This window comes from Anticarsia gemmatalis, chromosome 17 (genome assembly GCF_050436995.1).
Source record: "Anticarsia gemmatalis isolate Benzon Research Colony breed Stoneville strain chromosome 17, ilAntGemm2 primary, whole genome shotgun sequence".
Taxonomy (NCBI): Eukaryota; Metazoa; Arthropoda; class Insecta; order Lepidoptera; family Erebidae; genus Anticarsia; species Anticarsia gemmatalis.
Window position 1 is genome coordinate 7712035 of NC_134761.1, and position 17970 is coordinate 7730004.

The 17970-nt window shown below is 35.2% G+C and overlaps 1 protein-coding gene across 1 annotated transcript in view; it reads left to right on the forward strand.

Moving 5' to 3' along the window:
* The window catches only part of LOC142979863 (uncharacterized), a 113781-nt gene that overhangs the window by 26498 nt on the left and 69313 nt on the right, over positions 1-17970 (forward strand). The window contains exons 2-3 of the mRNA XM_076125076.1: positions 10162-10470; positions 13018-13290. Of these exons, the coding sequence (XP_075981191.1) occupies positions 10162-10470; positions 13018-13290 (582 nt within the window). The remainder of the gene's footprint in view (positions 1-10161; positions 10471-13017; positions 13291-17970) is intronic.

The window sequence follows — 17970 nt, forward strand, 5'->3', positions numbered from 1 at the left end:
ATATCAATTATTTCAGGTATGCGAGCTTGGTATTTTTAAGACACGATCTTACTTTCATGTCATTCGGTTTGAATTAAATCATCAATTACTGTGTTCGATGCGTATTTTGGTATTATCTGATTTGTATGAGTAATACTTTAATGTATGAAACGAGATCGGAATAAGAGCGAGAAACAATCATGGCTTTATAAAGAGGTATTATGAAAAATGAATCGGACGCAAATGTGAGTGGTCGTGTATTGTTTGTAAATGGGGTGCGTGCGCGCAGCGGGGTGCGCCGATTATTAGGAAGTGACATTTCGTTTCTGTGATTTGAAATTGACATTGTCATTTTGTATTTATCAGAAACTGTTAAAAAACACACAAATCCCACAGATATCAGAATCATTCGATCATTTTTGTGTAGTTTAATCAATTTATAATATAACAAATATGTTCGCTACGAATATTAAAATACGATGATGGTTGACAGATCGTTGGTATTCGATTACGATTGTGGTGGAGCGGAGATTTTTTGTCGATATGGTTTTATTTGAATCGACATGGTTTATTTGATCGGGAAGGGTTCTCGTTATTGATTTTTAAAATGTATGTTTGTTTTGATGGACTGACTCTTTACGAAGGTTCAAATAAAAATAATGGATGCGATATTGGAAGTTTTTATGGTGACTGTTTGTCAGGAGTTATTTTTGACCGTTTCTGGTAAGGTTCTGTGATAATTTTATATTTAAGAACGTGCTCCGATTAGCTTTAGCGATAAATACCATACCTATTTTAAGTAAGCTTTTTTAAGAACGGCTTTGGTCACAATTTCTTTTTACATTTTAGTATAGAGTTTTCAGTCTAGGCTCTACAGTCTTTTCAATATGGAAACTTAACTCGTTCTTTATTTTTTGTATACCACTACCAATGTACTAGAACTTTTTAGTAAATCAAAACTAAATTAGTAAAGAAAGAAACAACATCTTCTACCTTCTTAGATAATTGATATTTAAGCAAAAAAAGACCAAAACGTTTTATATAAAACGTAAGGGACACAACATGAAGTAGCAAATTAATCAACATCCGTATCATTGATAGTTATCATCGATGTCAGTGTGTCGATAAGTGTCACTACGCACTACAAGTGGCGTCCAGAACGCGTCCACAATGCGTCGCGTCTTGCGTCGCGCCTCGCGTCGCGTCTAGTGAATAATGATGGATCACCGTACAAGTCCACATCAATTCAACCTCTGATTTATTGCCACTATGAATCGTTCTCGCGTTCTGCGAAACGTTTTGTTTTTTAGTGTTGTTTATATCGTTTTTTTAAGTAGGACTTTTGAATTAAGGAAATTAATTGCAGATTTTGTAGAATAATTAAAAGATCGAAATTTGTATTTTTTTGCTTTCAGACATTCTAAATTAAGATAATAATTACTTCTTTTTTATTAGATGTATCAGTAAAACTTAGACATTTAGCTGTATACGTAGATGGAAATTAAAACTTTTGACATTACCCAATTAAACGATTTCGTGCAGTGGCATGGACATAGACAAAAGTAAATAAAGTTTTAAAAACGGAAGTCTTGGCCTGCCAACAATTATTTTATATTATAATTATTTAAACAACGACTACCTTTATATAATTAGAAATAGATAAATATCTAAAACACAAAAGAGTAATTTTTCACAGAAACTGAATGACAGTTGGCAATGATAATTTTTGGGCCAGACGACATTTACATTTCGACATCGTCCCAGTTTTAAGATTTTAAAGACTAATTAATATTTTATTAAAATTTGTAGCGAAGATATAAATGAATGTTAATTTTACACCTGTAGCTCCATTAGTTTCTTAATATTGCGGACACCATTATTTCTTTATACTTAATGAATCAATATTATCTTCTTGATTTTGAATAGCTTGGTATCAATTGAATGTATGTTATGTTAGAATAACAACTAGATTTCCTGGATAACATTCCACAAAAATGGATTATCACAGAAAACCAAACAATTCATCGTAGAGAAGCAAAGAAATCCGATGAGAAAAAAGAAAAAGAAATGTGAAATGTTTCAAAACCCTCTGCCTTCACATTCGGTTATATTATATCACAGGTTATATTATCTATCTACGAGGTCTTGTGATTGCACAAAGTATATTACTCATTCTACAACATCAAATTGCCTATAAGACTAGTTTTACTTACTGCTTGTGTTCTATTCATTTATGGTTCATGGTACATGGCTACAAAGTAAAGCATCCGTTTCACTAGACAAGTGACCTACCTGCGGTCACGGTATTAGTTTCCTGAACGTTTACGATCCCCGCAAGCCTTAGGTAATTAAACGGCGGTTAGGGCTCGGCTTAACCATAGTTTAACGATACGGTTTACTGTCACAAACCTATTGTATGAATGCTATCTTGCGTTAAAGTACAACTATGTAAATAGACAATGAGATTTCTAATTTTTAATACTATTAGCTGAGGTTATAGCAGTTTTTCACTGTTGTTTATCTGTATTTTTACAATTTTTCATTATTATAATCTTGAAAACTTTAACTCGTTCGTTTTTGAGAGTTTCGAAAGCCTAATAGGAGCGTCTATCGTCTTGATTTTGTCCCCCTACACAGAAATACGTTAAACATAAGTTTTTAAGAATAGAAACTTGACGTTGCTGAATTTTAGTAAGACTTTTTCATTGCCTAACACTCAAACAAATTAATGAGTTGCAAAATTATGTCACCTGCTCCAAATTAGAGCACTATATTCAAATTGAATCTAGTCATGTTTATGAGATTTAATTCAACGGGCTTATAGGCTGACAGACTGCATGCTTGTACCCGATTTATAGAGACAGACAGTACGAATAATTCTCATATACAACGCAAATTATTCAACCTCGAAGGAATTTCGTTAATTGATTTAATAATAGGCGTACAAAGGCTTTATCTACCAGTCTACCTTGTGATTGTTAAGCAAAAACAATAATAAGAGTATGAGAGATTAAGCAGAGTGAGTTGCATACATCTCTTTTTACGAACAAACATCACGATATAAATAAATTGTCTTTACATAAGTAACGAATAATTTAAGTAATTTGTTTAAAGCCTAAGCCTCACATAGTAGTTGCTTTATTTACGCCATTTGTTATTTAATGTAATCATAAAATGGTTCACGTTAATGACTACGTTTTGTTATTGACTACACGTATGTTATGATCGTGAATGTTTATCAAAAGGTCGTACGTTACATTGTGATTGCACGATTATTGTGCGCAGCGGATAATGTACTTGTTACTTTTTGTATATAAAGTAACGTGATTTGATGTAATGTTTCACTTCAAAACTATTATGAAAATAATGCTGTTGCCTGGTTTCTAACTTTGTTATAATACTGTAAATCATATAAATTAAGCCGTTGAGATGGGGTCAGATTCAAAATACATGACAATCATGTCTTAAGGTTACTAATTATGTCAATAAGTACTTTGAAATATTTGGACACCTCACTCATACTTCACACGTATTACAAATTAAAACCATGTATTGCAAGTTCGAGAAACAAAAGATTTTTTCCAAATTCCTTCAGTTCCTCATTAGTCATCGAATGACACGTATATCTGACGCAGGCTGCCTATAAACAGCCAGCCTGACAATTTCCACAAAGGATGTGACACAAGTCGGCCATCTTTTATTCAAATACTGAGAACACCACATCCGTTTGGCGCCTCCATTGATCGACTTCAGTCAATAGATACTCCAAGGCAAAGATAATCAGGCTGTACAAAATTATGAGTCATTGAAAATTGCGCTTTAATACTAAGGAAACAAGAACGCTTATTGAAAATCTGGACGCATCTCTTAGTTTGTAATGTCGAAGTTTCCTTAGATGGTGCGAGTATTAAAAGATTTTCTTTTGTTAGTTGAAAGCAAGAGAAAAGGTTATCAAAAGACCTGCGTTAATTTGCATGAAAGACTGTTAAGTAGCATGTCAACAAAAAGTTGTTGGTGTTTAGTAAAAACATTTTCTATTAGTCTATTTCAGTAGGAAAACAAAAGAAATGTTTTTTTCTTGCAGCTATTGGTACATTTTTAACTGGCTTTTAAACGGTTAATTTACTAATAATCGCTGTGAATGGTTCGTAGTAGAATTTTGTATCCCAACATTGCCATGATACAATCCATTAAGCCGTTTAGCTGGTGGTTAGCAAATTTTCCTTGTCGCCGCCGGTGGAAAGCGACCCTGGGTCACACCCGCGAATCAACATCTCTTCCCTTTAAACATAATGAGTCAAGCCAAACACGTTTGGATCACAAAGACCTTTATACACGATGATGGCTGTTTGCTTCTTTGCGGAATAACTTAATTATGCAAATAAAGGTGAGCATCACAGTTTACCCGACAAATTCACATTTCACACGGTTACTGATGCGTCAGCGCATCGACAACTTAATCGATGACAAAAGACTCAATGCTGGCTTGTGTTCCGACGAAATCACGAGTTAAGGACCGCTCCAGTTTATCGGTCCACTTAACGTCCTCGGCTCCGATTCGTCGACAAACGACATTTTACATAAAGTTTCCTCGAAGTGTCACCCGCCGGCCGGCGCGCCTACACACGCCACGCAATAAAAGCGATCGATTATTACCTATATGTGTGAAAAGCGGAAGGAATAGTCCGGCGAGGCGGCTCTGCTACAGCCGCGCGCCGTGTCGCTCGTGAGAATTGTCAATATTTGACCCTCGGCCCATTGCTACGCTTCGAAATTGTCTCAACGATTTCGATATTTTCCAATCACAAATATTATCTTAATAACCGACCGCGCCTGATTCCGTGCTCATTAATTGACCATCGGCGGTCCATCTCGCATCACGCACCGCAACTCTTCGTAAACATCGATTCATTATCTCAATCGCAATGTAAAAGAACTCGTTTTTATTTGCGCTTTCTACGCATAAATAAATACGTATAAAGGTATATTACCGCGGAATCTGGCACGCGTCAATCAAACGGAACGTATACGAAACCCAACGATTTGTCACTCCGCCATTTTGAGTCATTCACAATAACGGCCGCCATTTTGGTGACAATAATTAACAGATAGGCATCTTCGTTCGACCGCTTTCTAGTTTTTGTTTTCTAAAAATAATTATCATCACAATAAGCGACGCGATCTCTTTCTACTTACCGCTGTTGCGGTATTTTGAATAAAATTAAGAGGCCAAATGATTTCAAATTCAATAGCGTCGGTACGGTTGTAATGAGCATCTATTAGAAACCGGTGGAACAAATGTTTACGTACCTGACGCTCAAAAGTTACACAGGTCGTACATTCTACGACCCTCTCGATTCTAAAATATGTTGTGTAGTGAATCGGTCGGTGAGTTTGCAACGGCTCCATTCAACTCGGCAGTCGGTCGCTAAATAGTCAGTGCTGAAAATATTTCAGCGTGGTATTTGAAGCGTTAAACAGCTGTTGAACGAGAGTTTAGCGCCGGGCGGGTCGCGGCTCGGCGGCAGGCCGGCGCGAGGAGTGCGCTCGCGCCGCGCGCCGCCGCACCGCGCGCTACGCAGCCGTCACGCCGTCAATGGCCTGGGTTATTTACCTCTCCTTATCACCTTTTGTTTTGCTCAAATACTTGTCTCGTTTCGTGTGTCACCCGCAACTTCCTGATATAACTACTACAGCACGCCTCCATTATGCGACGATGCTTACATCTCTGATGTCATGTATGTACTTGCGTAATACTAATGCTGTACTGCAACTCAATAAACTCTACAGAAGTGCAAACTCAAACCACATATTTCTACTAAATACGATTTAATGATCGCAGTCCATGTGATTGATTTGTTTGCAGTTTACATTAGCAAAAACAGGATTGTGCAATCCACACCACGTTCCAAATTGAACATAAACAAATCTGAAGAGAAAAAAAGGCAAAGAATTCGTCGGCATGTTTGCACAAGATATCGTGTATATCGAGCATCGGAGTGAAATAGAAGAAGCCAAAGCTATTGGAAGGGCTAACAATAAAAGCATCGGAGGCCGATCGGCGATACAGGTCCTTGTGTCCACATTAGCATCTCGAGCCAGGAGTGTGTGCAAACAGCGAGGGTCATCTGATGAAATGTTCAAAGGCTTTTAGTTCCCGAGAATTATTAAATGAAGCCCCAGGATCGTAATGTAAACACTGTGTGTTTGCTGAGCCAAGAACCTGTTGCTTTGTCGACGTTTGATGCGTGCTTCGGCTTATTGGCGGTTATTTTATGTCTGCTAATGTTAATGCGAGTGCCGCAGTTAATGTGGCAACATTGTGACACGCCGCAGTTCCCTGCACGTTAGGCCGTTACCTACGCGCTATTTGCACCATCTTTGTTTGATTTTACTTCAATAATCTTAACATGTTTGTGTCCATACATTTCGTCAACAAACTGAAGAAATTCCAGTCCTGGAATTTGCCTACGTCCATCGTAATGTGAACAGCATTCGAGTTATTTGTGTGAAGCATCTTGTACAATCAGCATTTCATATATTACGCAAACACGAAGGCAGATTTCCCTTCGTCGTCAACAATACGTTGCTCAAATGAGTGTTGCAACGACCTCTGCGAAACACCAGATATGTGTGGATATCTAGGCAAATACGTGGAGGGGCTATGTCTAGGTAAACACGCAGGTAGCCATCCCGGCCGCTAACACTGCTAATGTGTGGACAAAGCTCGTCGTGACGGCTCCTGCTAATAAATATTCCAGGGAGTGTGGATACGCGAACATTACCATCACGTTGTGCTCACTCGCCGCGCCGCCGGGATCCTAATGAACTTCTTTGTCCTTTATGCGGCCATGTCATTCCGTAAAACCAAGTTTCACGCATTCTAACAATGTTTAACTTACGACTGTCTTTATATTTGCTGTTAAGATGTTTCATATTTATCGATCGGATTTACGTGTGTTCGATCAACTCACACAGTCATCAATGTTTTCACCTCGCACCGGTGCGACGATATCTCCGCTTTAACATCTAAATGTTCAATATTTTATTACCGCACGTATTTGTCTTGCATACCGACCAAACATGTTGAGCGCACACGACATCTTTCATTACAAGTTTCTATTTGATTTCGCCTCATAAAATCTACTCGCATGGACACGATTATGATTTCTATCACAAATATTACATTGTAATAAGTGACTGAAAGTATTTCTTCTTTGTCAATTGATCATTAACAGTTTTATTTAAGCGTAAAGTTCAATTTTCTATCAGTTACGCAAGTTGTAGCTTCTTTGGATATCTTGGAGGTGTTTGTATTTTTCCCCTTCATTGATAGAAGCACCTGTAAATCACGGCATACTTAGAAATGAGCTTAATCCTAGTAGATTTAAGATAACTTTTAGTAGCGTTGAGGCTGCAGAAAAAGGTGCTAATCAACGGTGTGTCCTCCTGCTTATATCTCAGTATTGCTTCGGGGATTCTTCTGAGAACGGCACCGGGTCCATTCCCTGTTTATTCAAATAATAAGCAAGTGGTAGTTTAATGGTTCCGATGGATGAATTCTTTCACTTTCCGTTTCTTTGTTGAGGTCACGATTTAAAGTGTATCATAGGGAACGTGTGTTTGTTTACTAACTTAGGTACAAATTGGGTGCAATATATTTCTGTTTTGGTCATAGTTTTCGACACGGATTACTGTAATAGTATTATTAATGTCATTTGCCTGCTAAAGGTGTTAATTCGGAGTGAAATTCCGGTCACTATTATCGAGTAGTACCTCTGGTACCTTTTCATCGGCCCACTAAACAGTTACAGTTAATATTATATTATAAAATCACGCGAGAGATATCAACAAAGCGCTTAACTCGCTCGGATTCTGTTTGCGGAAGCATTAGCGCGGTCTGTGCTAACGTTATCCTACTTATCGGAACGCGCAACTGTTGATTTTTACAGTTCGTCACATGATAATAACATATCAACATTTAGCGTGTTTATTTTGTTCACTGAATTTGGTGAATCCACCGCGTATAAGGTAGACGAACTTAAAAGAAACACCTTAAGTGGCCCATTTTATTGATATAACGTTTAAATAAAATTGCGGTCACCTTAAAAAGTAATAAAAGGTGGTAGGAATCCAGTAGCAGTCTGGAACCATGAGAAAGAAAAGTCGAATGAAATGACAGGGTGTGTATACGGGAGCGATTGATGTAATTATAGGGTTCCGTACCGTGTTGTAGATCGCTCCTTTTAGATTAAATTGTACTTATACTGGATTTTTGATAGAGATTAATTGACGTTTGCAAGATACAAATCTTGATCATTTATTTGAATCTTTGTACTTTCGCATCTTGCTTGCCAAAAATTGTTTCGAATAAGAGTTATGTCGACATTAAAACATTTTAGAAGCTTATCAAGATATTTATCAAGTAAGACGTGCTCTCCACAAGAACTCTGCCAATTTCAGTTTATCTTCTATGGCCTAAAAATATATCGAGTGAAATGAAACTTCAATAAATTGGAGTGCATTAATTGATATAATACGCGGAACCCTGAAGTGGGCCGTTGAGGGAGGCTTGCGTGTCGCTCCGACGCGAGCGTTTATCCGAACGAAACATTTCACCGATAATAACTCCACACAATATAATAATGCGAATAATAAATAAAAATGGAAATAAAATAATAATTTTAATGTCGTAATTGTGGGCCGGGGGCTGCGCCGGCGCAAAACGCGCTCATTTCGAACAACGATTTGATTGCCTGCCGCTACACTTGCATTATATTGATTCCGATGGAACTTAAAGTGCATTTATACTGAGACTGGTTTTGCATAGTCGGTACCAGTTTCTCGCAATGGTATGATGCATTACCAAGACCGCCATTAATATGCGAGAGACGGTGAATTTCCCTGAATCCGATTAAATTCACTCAATTGCTGTAATAGATGTAATGATGGAACGGTAGATGATTGTATTGGTTTTAAAGCCTTAACACCATAATAGGAAGTAAGAATTCGTACTTATATATCTAATATGTGGATATGCGTATTCAAATGTAGAGTCATAAATAGTTTGAGTTGGCAAGTAGAGCATACAATTGTTCCACTAATAAGACAAGTTTCAGCAAATGTTATAAATATGAAGCCCCGAGGCGTATTGCTGTGGCTACCACATGTTCTCCGATATCGTTATGAAGGGATATGAAATAATAATATAACGTAATTGTGCATGTATGTAAAATGTAATTGAACAAATTCACTCCTCCGGCAATCGAGTAACGGAAATAAAACAAATAATGTTTATTAAATGTGTTGCGGAAAGTAAACAATGGTGTATTAAATGTAAATTAAAGGTTAATACTACATAGTTTGTATTAATTATAACACAATGTTCCAACTATTATCCCTTTGTGTTGATCCACCAACCTTCGGATGTTACACGAGATTCAATTATTAGAATTGCAAGTAGATAAGGAACTATTTGTTTTGATTTGTGAATACAAAGAGAAAAACTTATAGATAGACGAGATATATCTTTGTATCAAAGAAGCAATGAAAAATTCTTGCACTGTAGAGGAAATATGAAATTTCGATCATCTCTAAAGGTTCTCTTTGACATTTGAACGGGACAAAAACCTATGACTACCATAAAATTAATTGACTTGGTATACTGTATAGCTGATGCGTTTTCCATTGAACCTAGAAGTTATTAAACACCGATGACGAGCGACAACTTGATAATGCTTCAAAAGAAAGAGCTGAGCAGCTATTTAGGTCATAATAATACGTTTTTACGTATCTTCTTCATATTTATTTCGCGTTTGACGCCTCGCGACATTTATAAATAATTGCTGTTGGAAATGACCAGTCTTCATTCACCTGCCACTTGGATATAATTTCAAAATAAGTCACATATGAAACCAAGCTGTAATTATGCTAACGTTACCTTGCAAATGTTGGATTTATAATTTAACTATGTTCTACTTTCCGTTAACTGGTACAGGGTAATTGATTATTCGCAACTGTATTTTTATCCAGGTTACTGATATAATCTATAGGATTACTTTAATTAAACAAATTGTAGGGCACGGCTGTGCCATCAATTTACCTATAAATAGTGTAATCTCTATTGCGTGTGTGTGGGAGTCTACCTGTATAATGCTTAATATATTTTTTTGTTTGTTACAGTCTGCACGGTCTGAAGGTGAATCTTCAGGGGAGCAATCTTGCGAGAGCTCCGACGAGGGCGTGGGGCGAGACGCGCCTGCCTCGCACCAGCCCCACCAGCAACACCAGTCCCACCAGTCGCTGCAGTCGCACCAGGCGCTGCAGTCGCACCAGTCACTACAGTCGCATCAGTCACATCAACCGATGCAGCACCAGCCTATAAACAACATGAACCACCATGCCACTGTGCCGCATCAGCAGTTGAATAATCATTCTATTACCCACCAGCATCAGAGGAACTCGCCGAGACCTCTTGAAAGGGAACTGAAAGTAAGTACATAGAGGAGGTCTTCCAAACTTCAAGACGGATTAGTGATATAATATCAACGCCATGTTAAAAATTGAATTCATCATACAAAAAGTTCTTTTTAGTTTTGAACAGATCACCCAACTAGCACACAAGCTGCTTATACAGTCGTTATACAGCCTGATAGTTGCATAAGAGTCGTTCAAATGCTGTACAATTCTCTATAAGTTGTATACTAGCTATTTAAAAAACCCTTTAACAGCTAGGCGGGACAGTAGCCGTTTAGTAGGAAACTAATGACTTATAGTGATATATGAGCATGTAATTGCATCGCTAGACAGCCTAGGGAAGTATAACTGAGTTAATGGAATCTTCTATAACACCGTTAACTGTATAAGGGGACTTTAGGAGATAAAGGAGTTTAAACGGAGTTATGCGTTGCGCTTATAGCGCTCAAGAGCGTAAATAAGCTTTTTGTAATGCCTTAGGTTCTATAACAGATTTTTTTAGGGCTAGTGTATTACTCATCTATAAAAGAGTTGCGTAGGTCTTTAATAGCGCCTTGAGCGTTATATCAGATATTTATATGGCTTCTGTACGGCAAATAGATGTATAAGGTATCATTCGAACCATTTTTACAGCCATGGGGATTACAGAATTATGTTAAGCACCTAAAGCGCTATAACCGAGTAATATACCTTTATACTAAAGCTTAAAATTATTATCATAATATATTTAGATAGGTGCAGTGGTGGTTCAGTCTGTCAACTGTTTTTAAAGAATAAATAAAATAAATAAAATAAATAAAATAAATAAAATAAATAAAATAAATAAAATAAATAAAATAAATAAAATAAATAAAATAAATAAAATAAATAAAATAAATAAAATAAATAAAATAAATAAAATAAATAAAATAAATAAAATAAATAAAATAAATAAAATAAATAAAATAAATAAAATAAATAAAATAAATAAAATAAATAAAATAAATAAAATAAATAAAATAAATAAAATAAATAAAATAAATAAAATAAATAAAATAAATAAAATAAATAAAATAAATAAAATAAATAAAATAAATAAAATAAATAAAATAAATAATAAAATAAAATAAATAAAATAAATAAAGTAAATAAAATAAATAAAATAAATAAAACAAATAAAATAAATAAAATAAATAAAATAAATAAAATAAATAAAATAAATAAAATAAATAAAATAAATAAAATAAATAAAATAAATAAAATAAATAAAATAAATAAAATAAATAAAATAAATAAAATAAATAAAATAAATAAAATAAATAAAATAAATAAAATAAATAAAATAAATAAAATAAATAAAATAAATAAAATAAATAAAATAAATAAAATAAATAAAATAAATAAAATAAATAAAATAAATAAAATGAATAAAATGAATAAAATAAAAAAAAAATGATTTTCAAACTATTTTAATATTCAACGACTGACCCCTAAAAGCACTCCTAGTTATATTGAAGCACTCCTATGCCACAACTGCAGAACCTTGAGGTCTACAACAGCAAACACTAGAGCCTTTGTACAGCTTAAGCCGCTAGAGCAGATGTAACCAACTCTGAGAGCTGCTTGATCGAGACGCCATTATAGCATTTGGTAAACATATTTTTTGAGGTTATTACGATCTTTTGAAGATCATATAAATCTATAGCCTGGTAACGTTAACATAATTAAAATCATTTTTTATTACCTATAACCCTAATTAAATTATCTGTAACCCTCAAAGTCTTATTTATGTTCAAAATACAATTTCCAAATCCACATATCTATATAATTTTTGCATTTAAAACTGAATATTTTGAGGGCGCATGAAAATATTGACGATAATATACATATATATTGACAGCAAACTGGAACTCGCACTTTCATATCACGTACACAAAGAAATAAAAGCGATAGACTACTTGTTATTTTAATAATCCAATCCGTAAAAATAAAATGTCTCCTCATTTGTCACTGATGATTCATTTAAAAAAAATATATTTAGTTTACACCATAATAAACCGACCATATTACTAATTTAGAGCGTTAGCATTTATAACCGTTACACAGTAGCGCTAAAATAAGGTAAAGGTGGTATAATCGCGCTGCAAGAGCTTTTTCGAACGCTCGTGGCGCTAACCACCTCTGTACAACAGCTGGTAAGCGCCACGAAGCTGCGAAAAAGCTCTTGTAGCGCGATTATACCACCTTCATCTTATTTTAGCGCTCCTGTATTACTACTATACTACGTACTATTATAATTACTATTTACGACCACTGTAGATCCAATGTCGAGCTATAAGCTGGACAGTATGGGCCTATTTGACGCTACAAGAGATCTGTAGCCGCTTATAGAACCACTATACTTCTTACTAAGTAGCCTAAGGCGTTATAAAAATCCTTTAACTGGCCATTGTGCAGCTTGTTATAGCGCTTGTGTGCTAGTTGGGCAGTTCCGCAATAAGTTAACTATGCCGTGAATTTGTCCTTATGACCTCTCACGAATTTAGCTCTTAAGTTACAGTTAACAAAACATTCTTCCACCAGGTACGCGATGACTTCGAATCCCTCAAATCGTCGTTGCACCCGCACTTATCATCGCTGGCATCACTGGCCCAGGGTGCTCCTCTGTCGACGCCCAACAGTGTGTTCGCGTTAGCAGGCGCGGGAGCCACGGGAGGGTTCCCTTACGCTCCCCCTGCGTTCCTGGCCCCTGCACCACCACCGCCGGCTCAGCCAGCAGGTTCCGCGTCCTCTTCATCATCAGAGGGATCAGCTGCTGGATGGAGCTTTGAAGAACAGTATAAGCAGGTCCGTCAGGTAAGTCGTTTTGTTTGTAGATATAGGTTTTAAGGACATATAAAAGACGTGTTTTTCCAGAAATTTATTTGTCTTTACACGCGTAGGTATCATTAACAGATTTACTGGACTTGGATATTAGCCGGAGAACTTTGTTGAAACTGTAGCCTAGGAAGTAATGATAATTAATGTTGTTATATAAAAACGTTAACGTATTAAGTAGTTGGTGGTATAAAATCAATAAGTAAACGTTTCACATAACTAAGTTAACATCTAAATCGCCGTGTTGCATAATAAACAGTCATATGCATTTACCCCCTACCTGGTGTAATCAAAGCAAATCGCGCCGACCCTCGCAACCCCTGCCGCACTGAATTATTCAGACTGGCTACACATTACGTGTCTGTGTGTCCAATAAAATGGATTCCTAAATCGCTATATAATGGCCGGTCTAACCCGTTCTCTTTGTTACATATTTCATTGGTTTGCCGAAGGGTTGTCAAAACATGTGAAGGGTCATTCCGACCCTCGGATGAATAATAATCCGCACTGAGGGTTGCTAGCAGATTGTCAATGTTTATGACTTTATTGCGGTTTGTGTGAGGGATTCTCGTAGTAATAATATTATAGGGGTATTATGAAAATACGAAGTTTGCTTGAAACGTCAGTCTGTCTAGATATATTATGCCTTAATCAATTGCTTTACAATTTTTACACTTTTATTGCCATAAGTGAGTAGTTCTATAGTAAAACGTTCTTTGTACAATTCCTTTTGAACTGTCAAAACTGAAATATGTTTTCATCTGTTCGCAGTAACCTTCCGTTCATTTAATTCCGTTTCCCTTTACTGCATTTAACATAATTTTAACGAGAGCGATTGGCAATTTGCCTGTGATGCATTGTGTTTTATTATTTTCACCTCACGATCTTACTTAACAAGCTGTTGAGTATTCTAGTAGGGGAAAGAAAGGTATCAAATTATCGGCTCTTAGTGATCACGCTTGCTTTGTATTTGGGAGATTAACAGCCGCTTACATAAGGTAATACTTGGTAAAGTGTGTAAGGACTGACGCTCACGGCTGTTTTTCTGTTGCTGCGAAATATTAAGACTATTAACTTAAATAGGTTAATTTTACTTCAGGTTGCTATTCAATTGGGTTTGAATTTGGTTTTGGGTAAATAACTCAAACAAATCCTTTTCTGGACTGGACCTGTAAGCTAACAAACAAAGTTTGACGTTTATTTTTACATCTCTCGCTTGCATAGTTGTGCCTTGATCAAAATTTTCTTACATTACATCTTACATCTTATTCATAAATTCACGGTTTTACTGGAACAATTCAGCCGTTTAATGTTTATTATTTACTCAAAAATATTACAATCAAGCAAACTTAAAATTAAACAGCTCACCTCCTCGGTTAAGATTAAATTTTCCCCACAGCCTTACCAGATCCATAATTTTCATTCGTCATATATCTATAGATACCTTAGCATGTTTCGTCTTACCTACATATGGCATCATCGCAGTCAAATTAACAAGCCAGCCGCTTTTATCTCAGTCCGCTCGCGTGCTCCGCGCGCTAACAAGAGCCGTTCAAAGGACACAAATTGATACCTTCACTTGCTTCAATATAAAAGTTATGGGCTGTAGGTGTTGTAGTTATGGACTATATAAAATTTAAAGGCAAAAGGAACATTATATAAAATTAAATGTATGAATAAAGCGGCAATTTCCACGGTTTATATAGCTTCGTATTTGAAATGATTTCGGAGATTGATTCTAGAGAAAATATAGACATGATTGTTATGTATTATGACAAGTCAATGGGCTTTATTCTAGGTGTTTTCTTCAACAATAATAGTAACACAATTGCTTTTCAAGGCAACACCAATTTGCAAAACAAGGCAGACATAACATTTGCGAAGGAACAATGACCCAAAAATAGTTATTTGTCCGATAATATAGGTCTTCTGCCATAAGGCGTAGACCACGAGCTTTTGTGCCTAGACCCTAAAGTGTGAGCCTCAAATTGGCACTACATCTCGCAATTTGCGACACAATGCTGACTCCAAACAATAAACGACAATGAAACCTGGACTTACAAAGCAACAATGTTGATGTGTTAATGTCTTACAATTAAATGTTGACGTAGAAGATATATTTCGTAGGAATTGCGGTTTATTATTGGTATTTATTAGGTTTTAATGTATCCTCCCTTTGTGAGAGAAGCTGCGAACCATACAAAGTTGAACATCATAATTAATAAATGCACCGATGTTCGATGAATGTTATTCAAGGTGTTATTAATTAAGGAATGTAATAAGAATATCACGTTTATGTGTATTTTATACGTTTTCATCTCTTTGTTGTTTTTCTGCTGTCGCATTGTGTAATTAATGAGTGAAATGTAAGGATATAAAAATGACTGCTTGTACCTAAGTTTAAATGATGGACAGGACACGTCATAATAAAGACGGTGACACTTAAAAATAAATAAATATCCAGTATTTTTGTTAAGCTTTGTTCTCAAATATTATACGATGACTTCTATATTTTGCACTAAACATAGCAGAAAGTTATTCTTGAAATAGCGCTTATGATTTTCTATCGAGTGGAGCGAAACAAAAGCGGTTTACGATAAATCGCATGTCGATAATCGCGCGATTTGCACGCGACACGGCACGACGCGGCGCGTTTGTCGTTGCGACTATTTATTCCTTGGTTCGGTCCAGTTGCGACTGTCACGCTCGCTTTGTGCGATTCCGATGTGAACGCACCTTATTTATTATTTTATTGTTCTAGTTTTTGGATTAACGCGTAATTTTATATCCGTGATGAATGTTACAATTAGTTGTTTGCATGTTGTTACGTGGTAACAGAATTTCCGTATTTTATAACGAGTAGTGGTTCTTTTCTTTGCGTTGTTTAGTCCAATATTAATAACTTTTTATGATTATATGGTTGAAATAGAAATAATTTTAATTTAGTTATTTTGTAATTATTCCCATTTAACAGACGTAGAGTTTTACAATTAGGCATACATTTTGAGTGTTTAATTGATTTGTGGTCAATATATCATTGATTAAATTGAAATTTTCGCATGTCACCGTTATAATTCTATCACTTTCTTATATTTGATTATTCCACTTTTAGAACTGACTCAATCTGTTGACACAGAGAGTGATGAATTTGACGTTTCAATGAAATATTTGACAAAGCTCTTTCTAACTGGACAAGGGACTTTGTAAATATATGCTCAATTCATTCATACTTCATTCATTTCTTGAAGACAAACTGTTTTGATCAATGATAGACACTCTATACGTTAATGAGAAATCAAAATGAGCCTTCTTAGTTCAGTGACACATAGAAACTATTATTTTATTTAACAACAATAATTGAGTCCGAAATATGCTTGTAAAAGTTCTAACTAATAATTATAATATTAGAACATAACCACAGAATAAGCATTGTTTTTGCCTAGTTCTACAACTGAACTCTAATAAAACCTTTTGTAACAATATTATAAAAATTATATGTATTTAAATATATTATGCAACGATAAATTTTCCGTGTGACAGCTGTCGTCGTTGTTTATGTACTTTCATTTTATTCATACTTAAACTTTACCAATAATAATTATAATAGTACATTCTTATATCATAGAATAATTAAAAATAATTTCCAATAAAGGCCATTGTTGTTTGGAAGCAAACACCGTGAAATGGCATTTGTGTGGCGACTACCTAACATTTACCTCACACCTCTTATAAACTTTTATGTTCAATATATAATAACTTAAATGGCCGTATTATAATTAGCTATTCAGTAACTAATAACCAAAGAATGCAACGTACAAATAACAGTGTAATATAAAAAGTACGCTATATTTCCACTCCTCCTACATAATTTACCCCGTAAGTAAATTACTAGTTTGATATTCCTTTACTTTCCATGTGTATAAACATTTATACTTGCCTAATGGTATGATTATCGCGCCCTCTTTAGGGCGTTGTCGTTGAATTAACAGTTATTTGTGCAAAAAAGTTTCACTAAACAATATTCCACCTTATGTTTTGTACGTTAAAGTTTTAAATGTAATATTTGAAAGTATGTAAGTCTATAAACGGCGGCCATTTTAGAAACTACGCTGTTTTCCGACCCTAAATCATCGTCGCGAATTATTGTTGTTCCGTCCTTTTATTAGCCACTACTGTGTTGCTTACTCTGATAGTGCATTCACGAAGTAATTTTAAAGCCTTTAACAATGTATTCGCCTATGAATGGATGTGGGTTTGGTACATATTTACATTTTATTTTTTGTTGCGTAAATTTTTGTTCAGCTTTTTAGGGTGCGCCACAATGTGTTAGGTCTCTTAGTTAGCTAGTTTTATAATTAATTTCGACTTAGTTATTATTTTCATATCTCAAGGTATTAACTAAAGGCGAAGGACTGACTAATTTTAATAACAAATTATGTAGTCGATAAATAATAATATCACCTAGCTTTGAAATTATTCATAATTCCTGCCAATTATGGCACCTTTAGATTACTTTTCGAAAACAATTAAATAAACAGTTCTGTTATTCATTGCAAGTAGGTTTTAATACTTCCTTAATCAGCTATTTCACAATAGGAATAAAGAAATCTATTAAGTAATTACGTGTTTATTGAATTATGCCTTAATACTTGCAATAAA